Genomic DNA, 27,087 nt, shown 5'->3' on the forward strand with positions numbered 1-27,087 from the left:
GTCTAGTCTTTATACCAAGGCAGTTTTCAGAAAATTTATTTGTTTATTTATTTTTGGCTGTGCTGGGTCTGTGCGGCCGCGTGCACTATTTGCAGTACACAAGCTTCTCATTGTGGCGGCTTCGCCTGTTGCAGAGCACGGGCTCTAGGGCACTCAGGCTTCAGTAGTTGCAGCCCTCTGGGCTCTAGAGAACTGGCTCGGTAGTTTAGGTGCACGGGCTCAGTTGCTCTGTGGCATGTGGGAACTTCCCGGATCAGGGATCGTGATCGAACTTGTATCTCCTGCATTGGCAGGCAGATTCTTTTCAACTGAGCCACCAGGGAAGCCCCTGGACCAATGCAGTTTTAAAGTACGATTTTAAGTTATTCTTTTGAGTGAAAAGACCTGAGAAAGTCATGATGAAACCCCTGGAGGGAGAGTGGTCCCTTCCTGGGTGGCCCACATCCTGAGAGGTGTAGGAGCCCAGGTAAGCAAGGAGAAAGCCTCGAGGTGAAGCCTCTGAGCTGCATTCTAGGCACATCTCAGCCCCAAGAAGGATGCGGTTCTGATCAGCTGGTTGGGGATACTTGGAGTGCTGAGCTAAGAAGCAGGAGGAGGTCATATACAGATCCGCAGTGCTGTGATTGACTAGCAATGCCTGCTCTGGGGGAGGTGGGCAGTGGAGGTGCTCAGCCACCTGTTTGCTCTGCCATCCCTGCTAAAGCCTTCTGGCTGGAAGCAGCAGCAGAGAATTTTTCCCGAGGGAGCAAGCCTCTAGTCCTTACCTACTGTGTATACTGTCCTGCTTCTTGAGACCCACACAGTCACTCCCCTCCCATCCTTTTTCTTACATGTGTAATGCCCAGCAGGCTGGTAAGAGTGACCAGCACCAACCCCCACAGTGAGCACACATTTGGGGAAAATGGTCCCAATTTCTCAAGGGCCAGATACACCCATCTGAGGCCTGCAGGAACCAAGCCCTGCATTTATGTCCTGGTTCAGCAGCCACTGGGTGGACCCCCTGCTCACAGTAGGGGCATCCTCACTGGTCAAATGAAGAAGCCCCCTGGCCTTTAAAGAGAGTTCTTGGGAAACCAAAAACATGGGTCCTGTTAAACACTCTGAATCACTCACTGGGACAGCCTATGTCCCCCTTCAGGTCCCCTGGGGGGTGGGAGCACTTGGTCAGGGTAGACCAGATGCCCCATCTGAGCCTGGCTGTGTCTTGGCAGGTGACATGCAGAGTCCTGTGGACATGCCGTCTCCAGTGTCAGAGGTCACAGCCTCGGTTCCCAGCACAGAAGCAACATCCTTCAGTCTGGAGACCCCTGCCTTGTCCCCCGGCCCTGGACACCTATGGAGCACCCCTGCAGCAGGCCAGGCCTGGACCCTAGGGCTCCCACCCAGGAGAGGAGTCAGCGGCTTGGGCAGCCACGGTGGTAACAGCACCGGGCATGGCATGAAGGCCAGCGTGGCCCCAGGCCTGGGGACCGGCCAGTGGACAGCCAGCAGGGTGGCCTTTTCCCCCAGGGTTCCTGGACCAACCCATAGCTCCTCTCCTGGGGCCACAAACAACCTGCCAGACACCCCTGAACAGTCTCCCCCTAACTCTACCACAGAGCTGCCCTTCTGGCCCACTCCTGCCCCGGATCCCACGGGCCACGTCGAGTGGCACTCCAGCCTCCCCATGAGGGACACACCCCCAGCACCTCTGGACCCCATGTGGGTGCAGAACTTGGACCCTGGGCCCTTCAGCTCTCCAGACCAGACCTTGGCCCCCACGCCTGCATCTCTGAAGACCCCGGCCTGCGGTGAGTGTCAGGGAGAGTGTGTCCTGGGGCTGTGTGGAGCCATGTGGTGTGTGAGCCCCCATAAGCAAAGGTTCACACAGTCCAGGGCCATCAGCAGCCCCGGGTGGGCCCTCATTTTATGCTGCGTAGACCCACTGCAGCACACTCAGTCCCCGGAAGGCCAGCTCTGAGTCTAGTTATGGTGAGAAGTTTGTCTCCCCTCTTTCTCTCCGGCCCTGTCCTCCCCCTTCCTGTTTCCCCACTGGCCAACAGCAGGAGCAGGAAATCAAGCAGGTGTCGCATTAAGGGCACTGAGCACGGGGGTACTTCCCCCCAGTAGTGTTGGGCCCCAACCTTTCTGCACCTCTCCAACAGTGCTGCACCCCCCAGCCTGCTGAAGCCCCTCCCAGCAGTGCTGCACCCCTCATCCAGGTACAGACCCCAGCAGTACTGCACCCTCAAGCCCGCTGCAGTCCCCCAGCAGTTCTATATTCCTCCCACTGCCCCCAGCCACACCGCCCCCAGCAGCTCCACATCATCCATTACCTGCAGAGGTTTGGCCATCATCAATAGTCCAGGGTGATACCCCGGGCGCCAGGTGGTCACTCTGAGAAGGAGACGGGCTTGGCAACGTGACTCCCATGGAAGGAGATAGCCCTGGCACGCTTGTGTGAGTTCCCCAAGCCAGTCTGACCCTGGATTGCGTCCACATGGAACCCACTGTCAACTGGCTCCACTGATGCATGTCCTCTGCTGCATGAGGCTGGATTCCGGACTAAACTCTTAAGCCTGCATAAACAGCCCCAAGTCACCTGCAGGAATGGTCTGTGACCAGCAGTGGCCACCTGGCTGATTCCTTGGGAAGTCTGCCTGGGGGTTGAGGAGGGCGACCCCTGGAGGAGCCGCCCAGAACCTCCTGAAGAAAACTTTATTTCTGGAGTTCCCGGGACCTCAGGGTGGACACAGAGCCAACCCGAGGGCAGGGGAGCTGTGCCCGGGAGCCCAGGGCTCAGGGGGCAATCCAGAGACCTTGCACCCGAGCGTGCAGCTGGCGGCAAGTGGGCTTGACATCCCCTGAGGATGCTCGTGTCCCCACATGGTGGGGTGAAGCTTATCCTTCCTGTTACTGGGAACCTTGGATTGATTTTAATCAGGGGCATTTATATTCCACTTCTCAGCTCCCGTCCCCATCGGAAGGGTCACTGTCTCCAATGTGACCAGCACGGGCTTTCACGTGGCCTGGGCGGCGGATCCCACCCTGCGCTCCACTTTCCAGCTCAGCCTGGTTTCTGCTCGGAGCCCCACCGTGCACCTGCAGACGTGGAAAGCAAGCCTCACGCTGTCAGGCCTGGAGCCCGGTGTCCTGTACCTGGTGGAGATCGTGGCCAGAGTGTGTGGGCAAGAAAGTGCCAGAGCCCAGCTGAAAGTGAGGACAGGTAACAAGCTTTAGAAACAATATCACCGTGGGTTCTTAAAGGGAGGAGAAAAAGTAGGACAGAGGTTTTCAATGGGTGAAAGTTTAAAACAGCTGCATTTATGTGTGGATGTTGGCTTTCCTTTCTACTCAGTGTAGGAACACCTGGCTCGCTTCTTCCTCAGCTGGGGTTCGAAGGCCATGTGGAAGGGGGCTTATTTCAGGGACAAATGAATGAATGAATGAAGTTACTCAGTCATGTCTGACTCTTTGCGACCCCATGGACTGTAGCCTGCCAAGCTCCTCTGTCCATGGAATTTTCCTGGCAAGGATACTGGAGTGGGTTGCCATTTCCTTCTCCAGGGGATCTTCCCAACCCAGGAATCAAACCCAGGTTTCATGCACTGCAGGCAGACTCTTTACCATCTGAGCCACCAAGGAAGCCCCATTTCAGGGACAGATGGTGGGCAAAGAGGTTGCTTTGCACAGTGGTCCAGACTCTGCAGAGGCTGCAGATCCTCAATCACCTGTGTCCTCGTGGGTATACGACAGGGAAATGGGTACAGTCATGTCCGACTCTTTGCAACTCAGTGGACTGTAGCCCACCAGGCTCGTCTGTCTATGGGATTTTCCAGGCAAGAACAGTGGAGTGGGTAGTCATTCCCTTCTCCAGGGGCTCTTCCTGACCCAGGGTCTCTTTCATTTCCTGCATCAGCAGACGGGTTCTTTACCACTAATGCCACTTGTACAGTGCTGGTCTATGCAATTTCTCTGACCTCTCTCACTCCTAGTGGACGTGGCTTTCAGGAAAGATGATGATGGATAGATCTGTGGGTCTGCCCCACCCTGAGCCTAGGGCTGCAGAGTAGAAGGGAGGGGAGTAGAATTAAGCAAGTCGGGTGTATTAGTACACTCTGATAAGTTGGAGCTGATTTTTTTTTTTTTTTTGGCTGGGTCTTCGTTGTGGCGCTTGTGTTCTACACAAGCTTGTGAGAGCTTGTGGCTCACAGGGGTGTCTCAAGTTGCAGAGTGTGGGCTCAGTAGGTACAGCATGCAGGTTAGTTGCCCCAAGGCATGTGAGATCTTAGTTCCCCAACCAGGGATCAAACCTGAGTCCCCTGTGTTAGAAGGAGGATTCTTAACCACTGGACCACCACGGCAGTCCCATGGTGAAAGTGATTCTTGTCGATAGGTATATATTCAGATAATATTCCTCTTTTCTCCTCATTAGCATTTGTCATCCACATATTTTCTCGAATATCTAACTTGCCAGAGCAGCCAAGGGCAGGCCTGGTGTTGCAGATTAGTTATCAAATCTTGGGCAGCCAGCCAAGAATCAGTAGCAGTCATCTCTGAGGTGGGGTGTGCACCCCTCGGGTGATGCCTAAGATGTCCCATTAGGGTGCAGTCAGAAATGTCTAGAACTTTTGTTTATGTGCTTTAAAGCAGGACTTCACTGTGGCCTGGGATTTAGAGAGGAGACGGTGGGTGAGGGTGCTAAGTGCAAGTTCACGGTAAGCTAGAGGAGGGGAGGTCACTGCTGGCTCTTGCTGGTCACTTGCTGATGAGTCCAAGTTGCAAGGGCTGATCTGGTTCTGTGGCTCCAGCAAGGTCTCTGTCTGTTTCCAGGCTTCGTCCCACTGTCCTCTGGACCTGAGGGGCTGTGCCTGCACATATCAGGTGCTCTTCCTTCTTTACAGAGTGCAAACCAGCCTCCCTTTGATGTTCTTCCTGACTGATGTGAAAATACTACTATTGAGACAAAGATGATAGTCTGTTACCTGACACTTACCATAGCAAACATGTTTATTCCCCATCCTGCAGCGGCTCAGAAGCTCATTGGGAAAGTCAGAATAGTGAACGTCAGGTATTTAGAATCCTTCAGCAACACCAGCAGCGAGCAGTCCCAGGCCTTCCTGGAGCTCTTCCTGAGGACGGTAAGTTGGTGGAATCGGTCCTCATTTTCTCCTGGGATGTGAAGGAGGGAGGTGGTTGCATCCTGAACAGCCAATGGGGGTTCAGACTTGACTGAGGAAGGCCACGGACTCCTCGTTTCTGGAGGAAGCTGGGGCATCCAGCTCTGGTGAGGGGCCTGTGTGTTCTGATCTGTCATTAAACAGACACACCAGCAGGTGAGGGACTCACCTTTTCCTCTGCTTCGCGTTGTTTCCAGTTCAAAGTCTCTATTGATGTGGGACCCTGTGGAGCAGAAAGCCTCCCCTGTGCCTTAAAAAGGAAAAGCATTTACAAATTGAGATCTATTTCACACACCATAAAACTCACTCTTTTAAAGTGCAGGATCCAGCGGTTTAGATGGTTTGCAAAATTGCGTAGCCATCACCACCATCTAATTTCACAACGTTTTCATCCTCTGAAAAAGAAACCAGTTTATCTCTTCATCTCCCCTTCTCTCTGCCCCTGGAACCAGATGTGTGCTTTCCGTCTCTATGCATTTGTCTGTTCTGGATATTTCACAGAAATGGAATCATACAATACATGACTTTTGTGTCTGGCTTATTTCACTGGGTATAATATCTTCAAGGTTCATCCCGTTGTATCAATATCAGAACTTCATTCCCTTTTATGACCAGGTGATATTCCTCCATAAAGAGAGACCATGTTCTGTTTAGCCATCATCCACTGATGAACATTTGGATTGCTTCCACTTTTTGGCTATTGGGAATAATGCTGCTGTGACTCCAGCCTTAAAAAATTCTTTTTCCTTCTCTTCGTTGCAGTGCAGTCTGCAACCCCTTTGGCATTTTTTGGCATCCCAAAGAATGTATACTGTTACAATTTATTTATAGTGGCAATATGTTATTTTTGCTGATGGTTAGGTTACCCTTTGATGAATAGAGAATGCACTTGTTGAGATCTTGTTTGTATAAAGCAGGAGTCCCCAGCCTCCAGGATCTAATGCCTGGAGATCTGAGATGGAGGTGGTGTAATAATAATAGAGATAGAGGGCACAATAAATGTAATGTGCTTGAATCATCCCAAACCATCTCCCCCCGGTTTGTGGAACATTTGTCTTCCACAGAACCAGTCCCTGGTGCCAAAAATGTTGGGGATCGCTGGCATAGAGGACATCTGAGATATTTTAGGTTTTCCTTACTTTGGGAGTTTAAGATGCAGAACTGAGAGAGCTTGGCAGCGCCACCTGTTGGTGGAGTCATAACAGGATGAAGCCTCAGCAATGCTGGTGGCTGTGATGTTTGGTGATTCTTTTCAACCCCATCAGCGTTACTGATAAAATAGGCATACTGCCTCCGGGAACCATCCCATTGGTGATCTTTGGGGTCTGGGATCCTGCTTTATTTATCCTGAGGTCCCCAGCTCCTGGCGCAGTGTGTGGATGGATTCAAGAGCTGTTGACGGTCTGATTCACGTGTCTATCACCAGCTTCCTTGGGATAGTTGCACATCACGAGTTGGACCACATAGAAGGCTGAGTGCCAAAGAATTGATGCTTTCAAATTGTGGTGCTGGAGAAGACTCCTGAGAGTCCCTTGGACTGCAAGGAGAGCAAACCAGTCAATCTTAAACGATATCAGTCCTGAATATTCATTGGAAGGACTGAAGCTGAAGTTGAAGCTCCACTACTTTAGCCACCTGATGCAAAGAGCCAACTCACTGGAAAAGACTCTGATGCTGGAAAAGATTGAAGGCAGGAGGAGAAGAGGATGGCAGAGGATGGTTAGACAGTATCACTGACTCAATAGACATGAATTTGAACAAACTCTGGGAGATAGTGAAGGACAGGGGAGCCTGGTATGCTCTAGTCCATGGGGTTGCAAAGAGTCAGAGACAACTTAGTGATTGAAAACGGACTGTAGCCTGGCCACCGGGCTCCTCTGCCCATGGGATTCTCCAGGCAAGCATACTGGAGTGGGTTGGCATGCCCTCCTGCAGGGGATCTTGCTGAACCAGGAATTGAGCCTGGGTCTCCTGCATTGGCAGGTGGATCCTTTACCACTGAGCCACCTGGAAGGCCCCTAACAACAACACACATCACAATAAGCAACAATCACTGAGATCAGATCACACAGCTCTAGTGGCCTCACGAGACAGCTTTTTTACCACTCAAGTTCCTTGATTAACCTTTCTTTTTAAAAGCATTTCATATTTTTGCCTATTTGGGGGGACAGTTTGCTATCTGGAATTTCTGCATTGCAAATAACTGTGCAACTTAACACCTATGTAGGACATTAGGACACATTTTTGGGATGTTGTGGGATAATGTGTTGCTTTTTTCTTTGTCATTTTCTAACAAGGGGCTTGGAACTTTGCTTTGAGACTGGCTTGTAATTCAGACAAGAGTGACTTTAACCCAAGACTCTACAGAGCCCTCTCTGGAAATCCCAGAGAGAAAGAAAGAGAGACAGAGATAGAGAAGACCAGCTCTTCCAACGACAATGGTGGCAGCCATGTGACTGCAGGAGGCTTTGGGGTCTCCTGAGCATCCACAGTCTCTCGTGGGTGATATGCTCACACTGGCTGTCCCAAGGCTGGGAATCCACAAGCCTGTGCCTGAACCTCATGCAGTTTAGACACAGATGAGGTATTCTTATGAGGGCAAACCATGGAGGTGGGCTCTTCCATGGCAGATTTGCGCTATATGGATCACTCAAATCTCATCATATGATGGGGGTACTTTTCTAGGCATTTAGGCCATGATAGGTTAGAATGGAATATTATGGTTATCATTACATACAGGGTTCTGTCCAAACTGATAGAATAATAAGCAAGGCTTATAAGGGCAGGACTCTTGAGAGTCCCTTAGACAGCAAGGAGATCCAACTAGTCAATCCTAAAGGAAATCAGTCCTGAATCTTCATTGGAAGGACTGATGATGAAGCTCCAATACTTTGGCTACCTGATGCTAAGAGCTGACTCACTGGAAAAGAACCTGATGCTGGGAAAGATTGAAGGCAGGAGGAGAAGAGGATGACAGAGGATAAGACAGTTGGATGGCATCACTGATTCAATGGACAGGAGTTTGAGCAAGCTCCGGGAGATAGTGAAGGACAGGGAAGCCTGGTGTCCTGCAGTCCATGAGGTCATGAACAGTCAGACATGACTGAGCAACTGAACAACGACAACAACTAGGATGCTCAAGGGAAGCAGTCTCCGGAAAGGCAGGCGGCAAGAAAGAAAGGGGGATGTCCTGCAGTGTGAGAATCACAAGGACTGTTCTAGAAAAAACCAAGTGTGGGAGGTGGGGTCCCTCCCTTTGACCACTCGTTCAGCCGTCCCCCACTCCCATGGCTCTGAGCCAAGAGTGATCAGCAGATCCTAACTGCCCTCGTGAGCCCCCTTCCAGGTTACAAGCCCCATAGGGTAGGGCTTTGGCACTCAGCCCCACGCTGACTGGCTGGTTGGTGGGGAGGACAGGGCTCCTTGTCTCAGACTCCACTGGTATTTGTGCTGGGTCTGGGGCCTTGGCAGACAGGGACCAGGCCAGAGCTGACCCGTGGCTTTGATGTCTTCCCCAAGGCCAGCCCTGCTGCTGGCCACAGTCCCCAGAGGAGCCACTTTAGAACGAGGACTCTGTCTCCTCTCTCAGCGGGCAGCTCTTTTCACCAGCCCTATTTCTCTAAAGGTGCGGAATTCCTTGCCAGCCTTCATGCTTCAGCACCTGGACACAGGCGGGGTGCGCATAGAAGTGACCCGCATCTCCAACGGGAGCATCGTGGTGGAGTTCACCTTGCTGGTCCTCGCAGACGTGGATGTTCGGGAGGTGTCTGCTGCGTTCCTGGCTGCCTTTTGGAACACCTCTCTGCTGGAGGTGGTCGGAGGCGACACCTTCATAGCGGGTAGGCGGAGGCCAGGCCCCGATGGAGACTCACTCCCCAAAGGAGGCAGTGAAATCCCCACACTGGCTTCGTTTCTGAAAGATGTGCCTCCTCGAAAGGGCTTCCCTGCATGGGATGAAAATGGAAACCTATAGGACCCTTGTCTGTCTTACTGCTACTATAGTTTTTTGAAAAGGTTTGCGGGTTGAAAACATCTTCTGGTGAACCTGCCAGGATGCCCAGGGACACTGCCTCCTCTCTGCGTCCTGCTCCTTCCTCCTCTGCTGCTGCCCTTAAGTGGGATGGGGGAGGGCAGACAGGTCCCTCTCTGCAGCCAGAGTTCCTCCCCAGCACAGTTGCCAAGGAGACCCTAGGAAGAATAATTGAAAAGAAAAGCAGGGAGTAGAGGCAGTTTAGAGTCTCTTCTCATATTGTATTGGTCAGCTCAAGCTGTTGTTAAAAAAAAAAAAAACAACCATGGATGGAGTGACTTAAACAACAGACATTTATTGTCTCACAATTCTAGACACTGGATGCTGGCTGATTTTGGTGAGGGCTCTCTTCTGACCTGTCGGGGCCACCCTGCGGCTGTGTCCTTGTGTGGCCTTTCCTCTATGCGTGTGGAGAGAGGGCTCTGCTGTCTCTTATTATAAGGCTGTCAGTCCTAACCAGATCAGCGCCCCTCTCTTATGACCTCAGCTAACCTTAACTATCTTCTGAAGGGCCCATCTCGAATTGCAGTCCTGCTGGGTGTCAAGGCTTCAACATATAGATTTTGAGGACACACAATTCCATGCTTAGCACATACCAGGCCCGAGAATACATGATAAGAGGCTTAGAGTTACATGGATGAGTAAAATCAAAGACAATATAGATGAATATTTTTCTGATTTTTGGAATGAGAAGGGTTACGCCTGCAAAGAACAAGACTGGAATAGCTACCTCTATAAAAAAATTCAAGCTCTCATATCAAATAAAATAGTCACCATTGTAAAGCAAGCAACAGACCAAAAAATAATTTCAACAATCTGGTGAAGAATTATATCCCAAATATAGAGTCATCACTTGCATTGGTAATAAAATACTAAGAACGCAATAGACACAGGCACAAAAGACCCAAATAGATGGTACATGAAAGATGAAACATAAAGATGGAAGGCTTTGCCAAGCCCTTTTAGTGTTTATCCATTTTCTTTAGTAAAGCTAAATGGTATTGCTTCTTGGTATTGCTAATAAGATGAGTAACTGAGTGTAGAGATGAGAGCAGGTGGGTGGCTGGGTCCCTCTGCCTGAGACCAGGGTGGGGGTGGGGTCCTCCTTGTCTCCTGGTCTCCAGGGAGCTGAGGGGATGTTGCTGTGCCCCTCCCCCACCCCAGCATCCCCGGGTCCAGGAATCCTCCTTCCAGAACAATCTTAGCAGACTTTCTGCCACCTGCTCCCACCCCATCCCCCGTAGAAATTCAAGGTGCCACTCTGCTCTTTAGCCCTCCAGAACTGGCCATCTTTGCTGTCACTTGATAATTTTAACTTTACTCCCCAAGAAGCACCTTCCCCATCAAGCTGCTGTGAACCGTGGCATGGCCGAGATGCTCAGGTCCCCACGAGGGTTTCCTGTCTTGCTTTCTGAATGCTGCAGATTACGATGAGTGTGCAAGCCAGGAGGATGACTGTGCCCCAGGCTCTGCCTGCCGCAACACGCTGGGCTCCTTCATCTGCAGCTGCGAGGGAGATGCCCCTGACCTCCTGGTGGAATTTTCTGGAAGACCCTGCGAAGGTAATATTATCAGGATCCTTTGTCTGGAACACCATCAGATAGTCTGTTCTTTTAAGGACACTCATCCCCAAAGTGCATCTTTTCTAAATGAGGTCAACACATTTTTAAGTCCTGGACAAGTTTCTGGAGTGTGCGTGTGCATCTGTGTGCCACACATGTGCATGTGTGGATACATATATGTGTACTTGTGCATGTGTGTGCACATATGTATGTTCTGGTACCTCCCCATCCTCCCACACACCTCCAGCCTTCTGGAAGCACCTCATCTCCTAAGTGCTTCTTCTGATGCCCGTGATGAGGAAACACACACAACCACTCAGGTGTGTCCTCTCAGGTGCTAAAAGATGATCTTTCAAAACCCAAGTCTGTGTGACAAACGACACATGGAAATCTTTCTACTCAGCCCCACTGTCCATGCAGCACTTCTTCCACTAAATGGGACGTTTGTGGATTCACTGTTGACCCTGAGATGACCCCTGCCCTCTAGGGATCTGTGATCAAATGGAGGAGACAGGCCTTTACAGGAGTGAACACGATGCCTCAGGGGATGCGAGATGTGGGCTACTTGAGGTAGAAGCAAGAGGACCAGAGGACACTTAAGTTGTTTCAGTCCCATGGGTGTGGTCAGGGTGTGGTCAGGAAAGAGGGGTCTTAGCGCCAGTGTTAAAGGATGGCTCAGTCCTCGTCTGGCAGAGGGGGCTGCTGCGGGGTGGGGTGTGGTGCTGGGTGCAGCAGTGGGAACGGAGCTGTTGAGGGTGGGCGGGGTCCAGGCCCACAACCTGCGCTGGCTGCGGGTAGTGCCTGCCGGAGGTGTGCGGGAGAGCTGGGGCAGGCTGCTCAGCGGGGCCAGATGAGGCCAGACGAGAAGGCTGTGAGCACTGGGAACAGGGGTTTGGCTGCCGCCCGGGGCCGGGCAGCTGGTAAGCACCTCGAGATGGGATGGCAGGGGTCAGGGGGGCGGGTGGTGGAGCCGGTCTGTAGCAGAGGCCCCAGGAGGGCTGAGCGTGTCCTGCGTCTGCCCTCAGAGGATGGGGGATGTTCTTACAGAGCCTCGTGTTCTCCCAGAAGTTGAAAGTGAGCGTGCTTTGAGGGAAGCGGGAAGCTGAGCAGGAGTGAGGAATTTGAGGATCCAGGGTGAACTTCATTAACCCATTTTACTTATTTATTTATTTTTGGCTGCACTGGGTCTTTGGTGCTGCGCGTGGGTTTCTATAGTTACAGCGAGCAGGGGCTACTCTCTAGTTGACACACAAGGTCTTAGTTGCTCTGTGGCATGTGGGATCTTCCCTGGACCAGGGATTGAACCCATGTCGCCTGCATTGACAGACAGATTCTTAACCACTGGACCACCGTAGAAGTCTTCCATAACCCATTTTACAGAGGAGACTCAGGGGACCCCGGGGGTGATGGCTGGTCCCAAGTCCATGGACTCATCACACGCCCAGTGTCAGCCTGGGAGGGCAGAGGGCCCCACAGTTCCCTGGCCATGGCAGCAAAAGTGAGCCAGGGCGTGCCCAGCTGCTTGGGCTGGCGGGAACATACAACACACATGTGCGTGCAGCTGTGCTGGCATGTGTGAGCTCCCCATGCGTGGCTGCAGATGCTTCTCATCTGCTGTCCACCTTCTGCCCATACCCTCCTGCCCTATGCCACCCCGCTGGCCAGGCTCACGTGGCTGACCCTTAACACAGACCCACTCTATGCTTCTGTCTCCTCCTGCCTTGCAGGTGACTCTCCTGGCAACACAAGCCAGGGCCCTGGCCCACAACAGCCCCCGACCCCAACAGGAGCTGGAGCCACCTCTGGGCAAGGTGCCCTCCCTGCCTCCCAGGGCGTGTCCCCACGGCTGAACCTGACTGGGGCAGTCAGGGTGCTCTGCGAGATCGAGAAGGTGGCCCTTGTCATCCAGAGGCGCTTCCTGCAGCAGGAGGGCATCCCCGAGTCCTCGCTCTACCTGGGGCAGCCGTCCTGCAACATCAGTGACCGAAACAGCACACACGTGACCCTGGCAGCCGCGTGGAATGAGTGCGGGACCGCCCTGCAGAGCGTGAGGCTGGGGAGAAGGCTCCGGGCATCTGGATCTCGGGGTGGGGAGGATCAGCATCTGGCCTGGGGGACTGGGAAGACGCTGCACCCTGGGGTCTCTGACTCTGAGTGCGGGACCGAGCCAGGGGTTAGAACAGGGTGGAGTTCTCATGGGGGAACATGTGCGAAGTCAGCATTTATAAAATCCTGCCGGTGATTTGAATGCACAGGCCAGAAGGAGAGGTAGTGAGGGAGAAGAAGGGGCAGGAAAGCCGGGAGTCTGTGTGTACATGTATGTTCACGTGTGCATGTATATGAGAAGGTGTCTGTGTACACGTGCATTTGTATGTGACAATGTGCCTGCATGTATATGAGAACGTGTCTGTGTGCGTGTCTGTGTGCATGTGTGTCAGCGGTTGCATGTGAAGTGGCAGGAAAGCTGGGAGCCTGTGTGTGCATGTGTGTTTGTGTATGACAAGGTGTCAGTGTTTGTGTATGTTGGGGGGGTGTTTGTGAAGAATGTATGAATACTTGTATGTGTGCGTGCGTTGGTGGGGGTTACCTGGCTGGAGGGCCATCCAAAATTTTGTTTGAGGGTCTTTCCTCTGCGATGCAGTGTGGGGAGTGGGCTTGTCCTGGCCAGAAGGCATTTACATTTCTTGTGCAGAGAGGGGGTCTTGGCCCCCCCGCCGCTGACTGCTGGGCTGACTCTGGGCCAGGCTCCCAGGCCCCCATCCGCATCTCTGGTTTGCAGCATCCCCATATGATGGGCTGACGGCTCCGGGTCCTAAGTCTCTGAAGGCTGTCTCTAGGTCACGGTTACATTCCTGCTTCCCCCCATCCCCACATTTGGCCCCTGAGCATGAGGGCTCTCCTTTCAGGGCCACACCAGGCAGTCAGCCAGCGCCGGGGCTCAGGGAGAAGATGCAGCCCCGAGCAGGTTGTCCTTGGAGAAACGTTTGGTCCTGGCATGGAGTGGGGGCCATAGCCCAGTAAAGCCAGGTGGGGCCAGGCCAGCACTCAGCCCAGCACCCAGCTTGTGCCCCAGGATGGGGAGAGGCCTCTGCAGGGAGCCTGTGAAAGGAGGCTGAAATGGTCCCAAGAGATGTATGGAGGGGACCATGCCTGTGGCCAGGGACAAGTGGTGCGGCCGATGAGGGAGGCCAGGAGTTTACAAGATACAGGGTATCTAAGTGGCTCTGGCCAGTGGGACAGGCTGGGCTCTGGGTGGGAGGGCCGCATCAAGGGGAAGGGTCCTCTTTTGGAGGTAGGCTGGGGAGGGTCTCAGCAGGGTGTCAGCCACGGCCCTGGGGGAGGGTAGTCCTTATCAGGGAAACTGCTGGGTTAACTGTGCTACTGGGTGGGGAGGGCCCTGGCGGGTCTTTGGCTTCATTTCCTGGAATAGGGGTGGGGAGGGTACTACTAGGACCTGCTGGCTGGGTGTTTAGCTCCCTCATCAGCGCCAGGCTGGGTATTATTAGAAAGAAAGAAAGTGAAGTCGTTCAGTTGTGTCCAACTCTCTGCGACCTCATGGACTGTAGCCTACCAGGCTCCTCCGTCCATGGAATTTTCCAGGCAAGAGTACTGGAGTGGGTTGCCATTTCCTTCTCCAGGGGATCTTTCTGATCCAGGGATCAAACCCAGGTCTCCTGCATTGCAGGCAGATGCTTTACCCTCTGAGCCACCAGGGAAGCCCCTGGGTATTATTATCCATGTTTAATCAATGGGACCTGGAAGCTCACCAAGGGGTAGCTTCCTAAGGGGTAGGTCAAGGTCAAGGTTGCCTGGCCTCCGAGGACCCTGTAGCCTCTGTGCCTCTGCAGCTCCAAGGGTCTCAATGGCACAGGGTGGGACCCTCAGAGGCTCTGGCTGGAGCCCTGGGTGAGCTCCCTCGTGGGGTGGGGGAGCCTGGGCACAGGCTGGCCTGAGCCTGCTGATGACCCCAAGTCTAGGGCAGAGGGAGGCAGCATCTTGGGCTGGAAGGGTCGGAATCGGTGTTGTGCTGAGCAGGAGGCCTGGACATGACCCCGGGCCTGAGCAGGAAGGGCTGGGGGAGGGGAGGTTGGAGGCCTGGTGCACACAGCTCAGAGTGCCAGCCCGCCTGGATGCCAGACCCCAGGCCGAGGGCAGGCCAGGCAGCTGGAGGTCAGCGGGGACTCGTGGGCCTGGCTGCCCCTTGAGGGGGTCCTCAGACCCACAGAGACGGGCCCTGGGTTGAAGGACCAGTTAGGATGTTTCTGGTGACCACAGCCTTCCTCAGCCCCTCTCCGACCCTCTAACCAGTACAACCAGAAAACAACCAGGGTTATGGTTCTCTTTCTTAAAGATCCCTAAGATTCTCACCAGCAGGTGAATGCACAGAGAGTGGGGCAAAGCTGCTGATGCGGTTCTCGGGGCCGCTTAGGTGCGGGGCCTGTAGAACCAGGGGGAAGATACGAGAAATAAGATGCTCCTGCCTGTGGTGTTCAGGCAGGAGGAGCCCTGGGCTACCCCGTGGGGGAGTCGTCGCCGCCTACACAACTGAAGGGCAGACAGGGGCCCAGAGACAAGGAGAAGGCTGCAGTTTTCAGCTCTCCTGCTTGCTTGTTTTTCCGAGCTGGACAAACACCTGGTTTAGCTATTAAATTCAGTAAGACTCGGAGCCCGTTCAGAGCAAAAGGAAATTCATGTCTTATGAGTCATATCCAAGCCCTGGAAGCCACAGGAGCTCTTATGTGTTTTCAAATTTGTCAAAAACTAAGATTCCCCTGAAGGCTCACTTATACAAATACAACAGAGTATATACTGTTAGTGGGTTCTGCCTCCTCTTCTTTTATTTTTGGTTAAATTTTATTGACTTCCTAATTTTTAATAAAACTGAAATTTAGGGTCTCACTTCTGAGTTTGATTGACTCTATACAGATAATTTTAGGGCTTCCCTGGTGGCTCAGAGGTTAAAGCGTCTCCCTGCAATGCAGGAGACCCGGGTTCGATCCCTGAGTCGGGAAGATCCCCCGGAGAAGGAAATGACAACCCACTCCAGTATTCTTGCCTGGAGAATCCCATGGAGGGAGGAGCCTGGTAGGCTACAGTCCATGGGGTCGCTAAGAGTCAGACACGACTGAGTGACTTCACTCACTCACTCACTCAGGAAGAGATAGGGCTTCCCTGATATCTCAGTGGTAAAGAACCCGCTTGCCAATGCAGGAGGCGAAACATGTGGATTTGATCCCTGGGTCAGGAAGATCCTCTGGAGGAGGAAATGGCAACCCACTCCAGTATTCTTGCCTGGAAAATCCCCTGGACAGAGGAGACTGGCAGGCTACAGTCCACGGCGTCTCAAAGAGTTGGGCACAACTGAGTGGCTGAACACAGCACAGCAGAGCCCTGGAAGAGACAGAAACGAGCCCATGCCCCAGAGATTTCCTGGAGTACAGAATCATCTTCACAATTTGTGTAAAATTCTTACAATGATGGAAGGACACTGTCCAGGTTTTCTGAGGCAGTTTTCAAAGTGAGTCAAGGCACGTGACGTCCACCGCTGGGAGGGCACATATTCTAGATTCATTGTCTTTAATAAAGCTCATCCAAGATGTGACTTCACGGCTCCGTAAAACCAGATGTGCTCAATGAGATTCTGCTTCTGAACTGAAAAAACACAGAACCTATAAACATCATGCACATCATTCAAAAACATGAAAAGATGAACCTGTGTGAGGGCTTCATAGATCAGTCGTGTCTGACTCTTTGTGACCCCATGGACTGGAGCCCACCAGTCTCCTCTGTCCATGGAGTTGGCGAGGCTAGAATACTGGGGTGGGTTGCCATTTCCCTTTCCAGGGAATCTTCCTGACCCAGGGATTGAACCCACATCTACTGTGTCTCCTGCATTGGCAGGAGGACTCTTTACCACAGCTCCACTTGCGAAGCTTGGAGATATGAACACACTTTATTTTAAAAAGCAATCACAGGAGATAGATATAAATTCAAAGACATTTAAATGTTTTCATTTTGAATTGTTCACTTAAGAACCTGTGTGACTTTGTTCCCAGAAGCTAATGCATCTGGAGTGTCTACCAAGGAAAATGAACTCTAAAAATTATGATGATTTTCACTCTAATTTCAGTGTTTGTATAATAACCTAGAGAGACCAATACTATCCAAGAGCTAAAGATTCTTTAAAAACAATGTTTTCTTCCGGTTTTATTGAGAGATAACTGGCATACAGCACTGTAGAAGTTTAAGGTATATAACAAAATGACTAGGGATTACCCTGGTGGCTCAGACGGTAAGGAATCTGCCTGCAATGCAGGAGATCCAGGTTTGATCCCTGGGTCAGGAAGATCCCCATGGAGGAGGAAATGGCAACCCACTCCTGTATTCTTGCCTGGGAAATCCCACGGACAGAGGAGCCAGATGGGCTACAGTCCATGGGGTCGCCAAGAGTCAGATATGACTGAACACATGCATACACATACACAGGCCTACATACATCGTGAAATACTTATCACAATAAGTGTAGTGAACATCCATCATCTCATATAGATACAAAATTTAAAAATAGAAAAAATTATTTTTCCTTGGGATAAGAGCTCTGATGATTTATTCTCTAACAACTTCCATGTATAAAGTGCAGCAGGGCTAATTATATGTATTATGTTGTGATACATACGAGGTATGATACATCTTACCTCTCTAGTACTTATTCATCTTTTAACTGCAGGTTTGTACCTTTCGATCACCCTCATCCAATTCCCCCTCTCTCACTCCTGCCTCTGGTAACCACAAATCTGATCTCTTTTTCTATGTTTGTTTGTTTCTTTTTGAAGTGTAATTGATCTATAACACTGTGTTAGTATCTGTTGCAATGTAGTAATTCAATATTTCTATGCATTTCAAAATGATCACCATGTAAGTCTAGTTCTGATATGTCACCATACAAAGATATCAACTAGCTATTGACTATATTCCCCACACTGTACATTTCATACCATGACTCATTCATTTTGTAGCTGGAAGTTTGAATCTCTTACTCTCCTTCACCTATTTCTCTCATCCTCCCTCCCTTCCACCTGGCAACCACTCTTTGTTCTCTGTATCTGTAACTATTTCTATTTTGTTACGTTTGTTCGTTTGTTTTGTGTTTTAGATTCCACACACAAGGGATAACGTGCTGTATTTGCCTTTTTCTGTCTGACTTATTTCCTTTAGCATAATACCCTCTAGGTCTATCCATGTTGTCACAAATGGCAAAATTCCATTCTTTTTATGGCTCAGTAAGTATTCCATTATGTATATTGTTGTTCAACTGTCCTGTCATGACTGACTCTTTGCAATTCCTTGCATAGCAGCACACAAGGCCTCCCTGTCCCTCACCATCTCCCAGAGTTTGCCCAAGTCCATGTCCATTGCATCAGTGATGCCATCCAGCCATCTCATCCTCTGATGCCCTCTTCTCCTCCTGCCCTCAATCTTTCCCAGCATCAGGGACTTTTCCAGTTAGTTGGTTGATCGCATCAGGTAACCAAAATACTGGAACTTCAACTTCAGCATCAGTCCTTCCAATGAGTATTCAGAGTTGATTTCCTTTAAGGTTGACAGGTTGGATCTCCTTGCTGTCCAAGGGAATCATAGGAGTATTCTCCAGCCCCACAGTTCAAAGATATCAATTCTTTGGCACTCTGCCTTCTTTACAGTCTAGCTCTCACAACTGTACATGACGACTGGGGAGACCATAGCCTTGACTATATGGACCTTTGTCGCAAAGTAATGTTTCTGCTTTTCAACACACTGTCTAGGTTTGTCATAGCTTTCCTGCCAGGAAGCAATCATCTTCTGATTTCATGGCTGCAGTCACCATCTACAGTGATTTTAGAGCCCAAGAAGAGGAAATCTGTCACTGCTTCCAGCTTTTCCCCTTCTATTTGCCATGAAGTGATGGGGCTGGATGCCATGATCTTAGTTTTTTTAACATTTAGTTTTAGGCCAGCTTTTTCACTCTTCTCCTTCACCTTCATCAAGAGGTTCTTTAGTTCCTGTTTGCTTTCTGCCATTAAAGTGCTATCATCTGCATATCTGAGGTTGTTGATGTTTCTCCCGCCTATCTTGATTCCAGCTTATACCTCACCCAGCCCAGCATTTCTCATGCTGTGCTCAGCATATAGATTAAATAAACAGGGTGACGGCAGACAGCCCTGTGGTACTCCTTTCTCAATCCTGAACCAGGCAGTTGTTCCATACAGGGTGCTAACTGTTGCTTTTTGACCCATATACAGGTTTCTCAGGAGACAGCTAAGATGGTATGGAATTTCCATCTCTTTAAGAGCTTTCCACAGTTTGTTATGATCCACAAAGTCAAAGGCTCTAGGGTAGTTGATGAAACAGAGGTAGATGTTTTTCTGGAACTCCCTTGCTTTCTATATGATCCAGTGAAAGTTGGCAATTCGATCTCTGGTTCCTGTACCTTTTTAAAAACTCATTCTGTACATCTTAATGTACTTGATTCGCATAATGCTGAAGACTAGCATGCAAGTTCTTAGGCACGACCTTACTAGCACGGGTTCAGTTCAGTTCAGTCGCTCAGTCGTGTCCGACTCTTTTCGACCCCAACTAGCATGGGAAATGAATGCAATTGTCTAATGCTCAGCACATTCTTTAGTACTACCCTTCTTGGGAATTGGGATGAGGATTGACCTTTTCCAGTCCTGTGGCCACTACTGGGTCTTCCAGATTTGCTGACATATTGATTGCAACATTTTGATAGCATCATTTTTAGGGTTATTCAGATCCTGTGCCCATTTTTAAATTGGGTTTGTTTTTTTGATGTTGAGTTGTATGAGCTCTTTGTATGTCTTAGATATTAACCCCTTATCAGATATGTGGTGGGTTAGTTGCTAAGTTGTGTCTGATTCTGGCAATCCCACGGACTGCAGCCCACCAGATTCCTCTGTCCATGGGAATTTCCAGTCAAGAATACTGGAATGGGTTGACATTTCCTTCTCCAGGGGATCTTCCTGACCCAGGAATTGAACCTGGGTCTCCTGCATTGCGGGCAGATTCTTTACCAACTGACCTACCATATATCATTTGCAAATATCTTCTCCCATTCAGTAGGTTGCCTTGTTTTGTTGATAATTTTGTTCATGATGTAAGTTTTTAGTTTATGTAGTCCCATTTGTTTACTGTTGCTTTTGTTTCTGTTTCCTGAGGAGACATATCAAAAAATACTAATAAGACCAATTTCAAAGAGCACACTGCCTATGTTTTCTTCTACAAGTTTTATGGTTACAGGTCTTACATTTAAGTCTGTATCCATTTTGAACTTATTTTTTTGCATGGCATGAGAGTTAACCAATTTGATTCTTTGGCATGTAGCTGTCTAGTTTTCCCGAAACAATTTTTCGGAAAAGTTGACTTATCTGCATTGTGTATTCTCATAGATTAATTTCCCAAGTAAGTGTAGGTTAACTCCTGGGCTCTCTATTCTGTCCTATAGATCTATGTGTCTGTTTAGGTGCCAGTACCATGCTATTTTAATTACTGTAGCTTTGTAGTATAGTCTAAAGTCAGGAAGTATGATACTTCCAATTTTGTTCTTTCTAAAGATTGTTTTGGTTGCTTGGGGTCTTTATGTTTCCATACAAATTTTAGAATTTTTTGTTCTAGTTCTGTGAAAAATGCCATTGGTTATTTTGATAAGGATTGCATTGAATCTGTAGATTGCCCTGGTAGAATGGTCATTTTAACAATATTAATTCTTCCAGTCCATTTACATAGTGTATCTATCCATCTATTTGTGTTGGTCTCCAGTTTCTTTTGTCAGTGTCTTACAGTTTTCTGAGTACAAGTATTTTACCTCCTTAGTTAAATTTATTCCTAGGTTTTTAATTTTATTTTTTGATGTAATTGTAAATGAGATTGTTTTCTCTTTCTGACAGCTTATTAGTTAGTTTGATAGCTCCTGTTAGTGTGTAGAAATGCAGCAGATTTCTATATATTAATTATGTCTTTGCAACTTTACTGATTTCATTGATGAGGTGTTTTTGGTGATGTCTTTAGGATTTGGGGGCTTCCCTGATAGCTCAGTTGGTAAAGAATCTGCCTGCAATGCAGGAGATCCCAGTTCATTTCCTGGGTTGGGAAGATCCTCTGGAGAAGGGAAAGGCTACCCACTCCAGTATTCTGGCCTGGAGAATTCCATGGACTGCATAGCCCATGGGGTCACAAAGAGTCCAGCATGAGTGACTTTCACTTTAGGATTTTCTATGTATAGCCTCATGTCATCTGCAAAGGGTGACAGCTTTACTTCTTTCTTTCCAATTTGGATTCCTTCTATTTTCCCTTGTCTAATTGCTGTGACTGGGACTTCATACTATGCTGAATAGAAGTGGTGACAGTGAGCATTCTTGTTTTGTTCCTGATCTTAGAGGAAATGCGTTCAGCTCTGAGTGTGATGTTAAAGAGCTGAAGATTCTTTGATGTAAACAACTTTACCAGTTTGTCCAGGTCTGTTTAATATGCACATAAGTAAAACATACTCATTCTATAATTTATTATAAAACAGCAAGTAAGGAGTAGATGTAGAAGGAAAGATAATTTAAAATGTCCTCCTGTTCAGGGACTTTCCGATCATCAGAGAGCAGACAGTTCCCTTCCTACTCCTCTAAGCTTCATCCTGCAGATGAAGTTTTGTTTGCAGACCCACTCAAGTCAAGGCTTAATTGTCCCTTGGGTTTCTCATCCGTTAGAGGCACAGGTCACATTAGTACTGGTAATCTCAGAATCTCTATTTTCAGCAAATGCTCTACTGGCAACCTTATCAGGATTCGACCATTTGTCATATGGCTCATCCTCTGCTTTGCTCTATCGTCCTTCAAGCAGTCCAATAATATTTACTTTACTTGGCTGTGTATTTCCACCAACTCTAATTCCAACTTCTTCATTGGCATAATTTTCAGCCACGCCTCCTGTTTCCTCTCCACACAAAATTTCCCTTGTCTAGTTCTAAACTGTTAAGGTTGGTGACCTTAACACAAGCAGAACAAGGCCCACCGCTGGCCGTGGCGCACAGCAAGTTTCACAACCACAGGTCATTCAGGCTGTTCCTGGCTGGTCCTGGGCTCCGTCCTTCTAGTGATACTTTTGAAGGCGTCAATAATGGGTATTGATCTTGGGGAGGCCACTGCCATGACAGTCAAACCCCAAGCCACTAGCCAAAGCAACTCAAACAGATAATTACAACTTTAGGCATTTTGTCAAACAAAAGACTTTGCCTTCAGTATAGAGATGGCAATTTTCACAGAAATTCTTATCTCCTCCTGCAATGTTCTCCACTAAATCAGATGATGAAACTGCCCATCTCAGGGTTTTCATCTCTGTTTTGACTCTGGAGAAATTTCAGAGCTCTCTTTGATGTTGGCAAGCCTATCTCCTTGTGCTGGTACACAACTGCCTGAACATCTTTTTTTCCTGCTAAACATTCACATTCGGAGCAGCCAGTCCTTAATACCAGCTGACCGTGGGGTCATTTCTCTAGCATGAAACCGATTTGCTTTGCATTTCTGTTTATGGGCTTAACCTCGTTAATACTACCTCGTTAATACTCATTAGTTCCCTGGGGACTCGTGTCCTCAGGCGAGAACTGCATTACCACCTCACATCCCCCAGTCCTCTTCCAGATCACACTCATTTTCTTCAGGTTGCCCTCTGGACCTTTCGGTTCTGTGTTATTCTCCGCAGAATTACAGTGCAGTGTTCTGAGTCGCAGACTTTAACTGGTTTATTTTAACTTGATTTCTTGGGTGAGGGCGCTGCACTCTCATTTTCAGAAATGCCCTTGAGGATTATTTGGGCAGGAGCCTGATCTGTTGTTCGGGGTATCTGATCTAGTTTGTCTCTGACTCTCTTTTAATGCAGAAAAAGAGCACAGGAAATAGGCTAAACCAGTGTCCCAGTGTTAAGTTCGCTGCTTTATGCTGGGGAAAAGTTGTCAGCGTTTTCACACGTGGAGGGGGTAAACTTTAAACAGCCCCTGCACCCAGAGCCGTGGTCGGCAGTCACGTTGGGGGCCGACTGGGGCCCGGGAGCTCACTCACTTCCCGTTTGTTCTCAGAACATGACCACTACGGTGGTGAGGACCACGCTGAGGAACGACGTGTCCCCAGAAGGCATCATCCACCACATGAAGATCGAGAGCCCCATCCACTGTGCCTTCCAGAACGACCTCCTGACCTCATCCGGCTACACGCCCGAGTGGGGGTGAGTGCAGAGGTCTCTCCCGTAATCCCTGGGGCTCACGCTCCTCCCAGCGCCTTCACCTGGGGGTTCCTTTAGGGCTTCAGTCACTTGAGGACCCTTCTGAGAGACTGAACATACAAATGGATACTGACCATGATTAACTGCCAGTTTCCCTAGATTTGTCCCCTTTTCCAGTTTCAACCAACCAGAGAAAGTCAGGTCTGCTCCCCTAGCCAGTCACATAGGATGCCATCAGGGCACCCCTGAGCACCCCTTTCCCTTGTGAAACTCACCCCCCGCCCTGCCTGCCTTCAGGTCTCCACCAAGCTCTAGTGACTGGGGCTGGCCCCAGCTCCGGCCAGCTTGGGGAAAAAAATAGCCTTTCTCTGCATGTTCTCACTGGATGGTCTTTTATTCCCCCCCGCCCCCCCCCCTCCCCGTCTGGAGTTGCATTTTGGAGAAGAACGGGAACAAGTGGGTCAAAGAAGCAGACCCCTGCAAACACTCCCTCTTGCAGGGTCTACACCATCATTGAGGACCTCCACGGCGCTGGAAGTTTTGTCACTGAAATGCAGTTATTTATTGGAGACTCTCCGATTCCTCAAAATTACAGCGTGTCTGCCAGCGATGACGTTAAGATCGAAGTAGGGCTCTATAAACAGAAAAGCAACCTGAAGGTGGTCCTGACCGAGTGCTGGGCCACGCCATCCAGCAATGCCAGGGACCCAGTCATGTTTGGCTTCATTAACAACAGGTGAGGACTCAGGGGCCACTGGGCACCTGGCCCCTGCTGCGTAGTCTGGTTTTGTTGTTGTTGTTCAGTTGCTCAGCCATGTCTGACTCTTTGCAACCCCATGAACTGCAACATGGCAGGCTCCTCTGTCCTTCACTATCTCCCAGAATTTGCTCAAACTCATGTCTGTTGAGTCAGTGATGCCATCCAAACATCTCATCCTCTGTCACCCCCTTCTCCTTCTGCCCTCAATCTTTCCTAGCATCAGTGCGTTTTCCAATGAGTTGGCTCTTCACATCAGGTGGCCAAAGTATTGGAACTTCAGCTTCAGCATCAGTCCTTCCAATGAATATTCAGGGTTGATTTCCTTTAGGGTTGATCAAATATTCTGGTTTGATCTCCTTGCAGTCAAAGGGACTCCCAAGAGAATTCCCAGACACAAGTGGATGAAGATCTGGGTTTAGGCAGTGCCCTCAGAATGCCCTCCTGTTGGGAACTGGAGACCTAGCCATCCTTGCCTACTTGGAGACTTGTGGACATGCAATGTAAGGAAATTCATCTGGCAACAAAAACAGGAGGGCCAGTTTAGAACTAATGAGTCACCTTCTCTCTTCCCAGCTGCCCCATCCCCAATACACACACGAACGTGATCGAGAACGGCAATTCCAACAAGGCCCGGTTTAAGCTGAAAATCTTTTCCTTCATCAACAACTCCATAGTCTATTTGCACTGCAAACTCCGCGTCTGCATGGAATCCCCTGGAGCCACGTGCAAAATAGTAGGTGTTTTGCTATTCTAAACCTCTGGACTCAGGCTCTATGCTATGAGGAGGGAGGCTCCAGGATCAGAAGCCCAGGGTTTGGCCAGCTCTGGGACCTGGCTTCATGGAGGAAGGGCTGGGCCCCACAGAATTGGCTTTTAAAAGGCATGAAATGAGGTCTTGATGGTGGACAGCCTTGAGTGGAAGACCAATGTTCCTGGGTTGTTCACTCGAGCCCTTCCTGGGGCCATAACCCTTCCACTGGCCATCACATCAGACCTTCCGTCTCATAGAGCTGTAGTGCTTCTCTTCAAGGTGATCAAACACATATTTAGGTGTAAAAATGTTTTAATTTGAAATTCTTTTTAGCAAGTCGACAGAACGCTACTGAATCCTCGCCATTACACTGTTTAATCTTTTTTTTTTCCTTTCCTGTTCAACATTTATGCTGGGATTATGAATAACTTTACAGTCTCATTTCCTCAGACCTTTGAAACTGAGGTGTGCTTTGCGTTCCTGGGTTGGAGAGTTATTCTTTGTCCACAGACAAGTAGGTGCAGTGACTGTCACATGTCGCCTGTGGCGGAGGATGGCGTGGAGGGCTCTGCTGGTCTTTGGGTCAGCTACTGGCTGTTTCTCTTTCCTTTGGGGGACACGCTTGTTCCTGTGCTCCTCACGGAAGTTGGGTGGTTTTCCAGGGTGATCAGCGGCAGGGCATCGTCTGAATGCACAGGAGAAAAAGCCCAGGGACTCCTGGTTTTGTTGTTACTTTTTCTCAAACAGAAGATCTTCTGGAACAGCAGGAGGAGAGGAGCACTCCGAGTGCTTGCCTGTGGAGGGACCCTGACCTGCATCGGCCCCTTAGAAACACTAAGGGGGGGGTTATTATTGATTTATTTGGCTGCACTGGGTCTTAGTTGTGGTGCACAGGATATTTAGTTGTGGCATGTGAATTAGTTGGGGCATGTGGGATCTAGTTTCCTGACCAGGGATCAAACCCGGGCCCCCTGCTTTGGAAGCGTGGAATGGTCTTAGTCGTTGGACCACCATGGAGGTTCCAACACTAAGGGTGTTAATGGCCATGACGGCCTCAGTAAGGAGCTGCCAGTTCTCAGATTCTCTATTATATGGGCTGCACGTATTTCTTTCCAACTTCCTTTGGGATGGGTGTTTATTGTCTTCCCAGGGCTGCTGTGGCAAAGTGTGTGTGTGCATACCTGCGTGCGAAGTTGCTTCAGTTGTGTCCAATTCTTTGTGACTTTATGGACTCTAGCCCGCTAGACTCCTCTGTCCATGGGATTTCCCAGGCAAGGATACTGGAGTGGGTTGCCATGCCCTCCTCCAGGGGATCCTCCCACCCCAGGGATCAAATCCACATCTTTTGCATCTCTTGCATTGGCAGGAGGGTTCTTTACCATTAACACCACCTGGGAAGCCCTGCTGTAACAAAGTACCATAGGCTTAAATATCAGAAATCTCTCCTCACACAGCTCTGGAAGCTGGAAGTCCAAGATCGAGGTGTCGGCCAGCTTATTCCTCCTGAGGCTGTGGGGAGAATCTGTTGAGGTCCGGCTCTCTGGCTGGTCAGGGCCACCTTCTCCCTATGTCTTTACACATCTTCCCTCTGTGCTTGCCTGTGTCTGTGTGCAAATGCTCCCTGTTTACAAGGACACACTCACACTGGGTTAGGGTCCACCCTAATGGCCTCATCTTACCTGGATCCTCTGCAAAGACTTTGTTTCCACATAGGGTCACATCTACAGGTACTGGGGTTAGTACTGTAACATCTTTGAGGGGAGGGAGTACACTCCATCACAGGTATATAGTAAGTAGATTCTATGTCACTAGTAGATTCTATGTCACTGAAACTTTTTGTAAGGCAAAGGCTTGAAAAGGAGCAAGTGTCTACAGCAGGCTGGGAAAAACACAAAGGTGACTCTGAGATGAGGCCAGAGCTAGTAACTGAAGACAGCTCAGGGGGCTACATCCCACTTCCTTCAACCCACCTGCTGCCTCGTCCTCCCCTCATCCCGCCGGGCATCCAGCCTGGCACAGCCCTTTGATCCAGGTGATCTGGCCTCCCCAACATCCTTCCCCCTTGACTGAACTCATCCATCGTGACTTGACGTTTCTAGCAGGAAAGAGCATGTGCGAATCAGTGTACTATCCCTGAGAGTGGGTACCTTTCTCATAACCATTGTTCAACTAATGTGAACACCTTTTTCCTATGAAAACAACAGAACTGTGATGACTTTCGGTCACTGAGAAGCAGCGAGCCATCCGTGATGCACCAGATGTCCTGGGGACCCCTGATTCGGTCTGAAGGTGAGCAGGTGACTCGGGTTAGACAACTAAACCTGGGTATTGATTCAGAAGCTGCTAGCTGTCCCCAAATATCTGTTCTTCCCTCCTTCAATGGTAATAGAACCTTTAGTTTTTAGGGGACAGGTGGCTGCCAGGGAAAATCTATAGTTCCCAGCCAACCTCACAGCAAGAGTGGCTGCATGAGTGAACTCTGGTTAATAAGATGCAAAAGGAGTGTCAAATGCCCTCCTTATAAACACCTGGCACACACCCAGCTGCCTGACATGCAGGAGAGGTGG

The 27,087-nt window shown here is 49.7% G+C and overlaps 1 protein-coding gene across 1 annotated transcript in view; it reads left to right on the forward strand.

Moving 5' to 3' along the window:
* The window catches only part of UMODL1 (uromodulin like 1), a 78,027-nt gene that overhangs the window by 44,195 nt on the left and 6,745 nt on the right, over window positions 1-27,087 (forward strand). The window contains exons 11-20 of the mRNA XM_043474133.1: window positions 1,139-1,790; window positions 2,948-3,205; window positions 5,008-5,120; window positions 8,785-8,998; window positions 10,614-10,751; window positions 12,479-12,798; window positions 22,867-23,012; window positions 23,509-23,745; window positions 24,343-24,502; window positions 26,725-26,809. Coding sequence (XP_043330068.1) covers window positions 1,139-1,790; window positions 2,948-3,205; window positions 5,008-5,120; window positions 8,785-8,998; window positions 10,614-10,751; window positions 12,479-12,798; window positions 22,867-23,012; window positions 23,509-23,745; window positions 24,343-24,502; window positions 26,725-26,809 — 2,323 coding nt within the window. The remainder of the gene's footprint in view (window positions 1-1,138; window positions 1,791-2,947; window positions 3,206-5,007; window positions 5,121-8,784; window positions 8,999-10,613; window positions 10,752-12,478; window positions 12,799-22,866; window positions 23,013-23,508; window positions 23,746-24,342; window positions 24,503-26,724; window positions 26,810-27,087) is intronic.

The sequence above is a fragment of the Cervus canadensis genome, chromosome 7 (genome assembly GCF_019320065.1).
Source record: "Cervus canadensis isolate Bull #8, Minnesota chromosome 7, ASM1932006v1, whole genome shotgun sequence".
NCBI classification, from domain to species: Eukaryota; Metazoa; Chordata; class Mammalia; order Artiodactyla; family Cervidae; genus Cervus; species Cervus canadensis.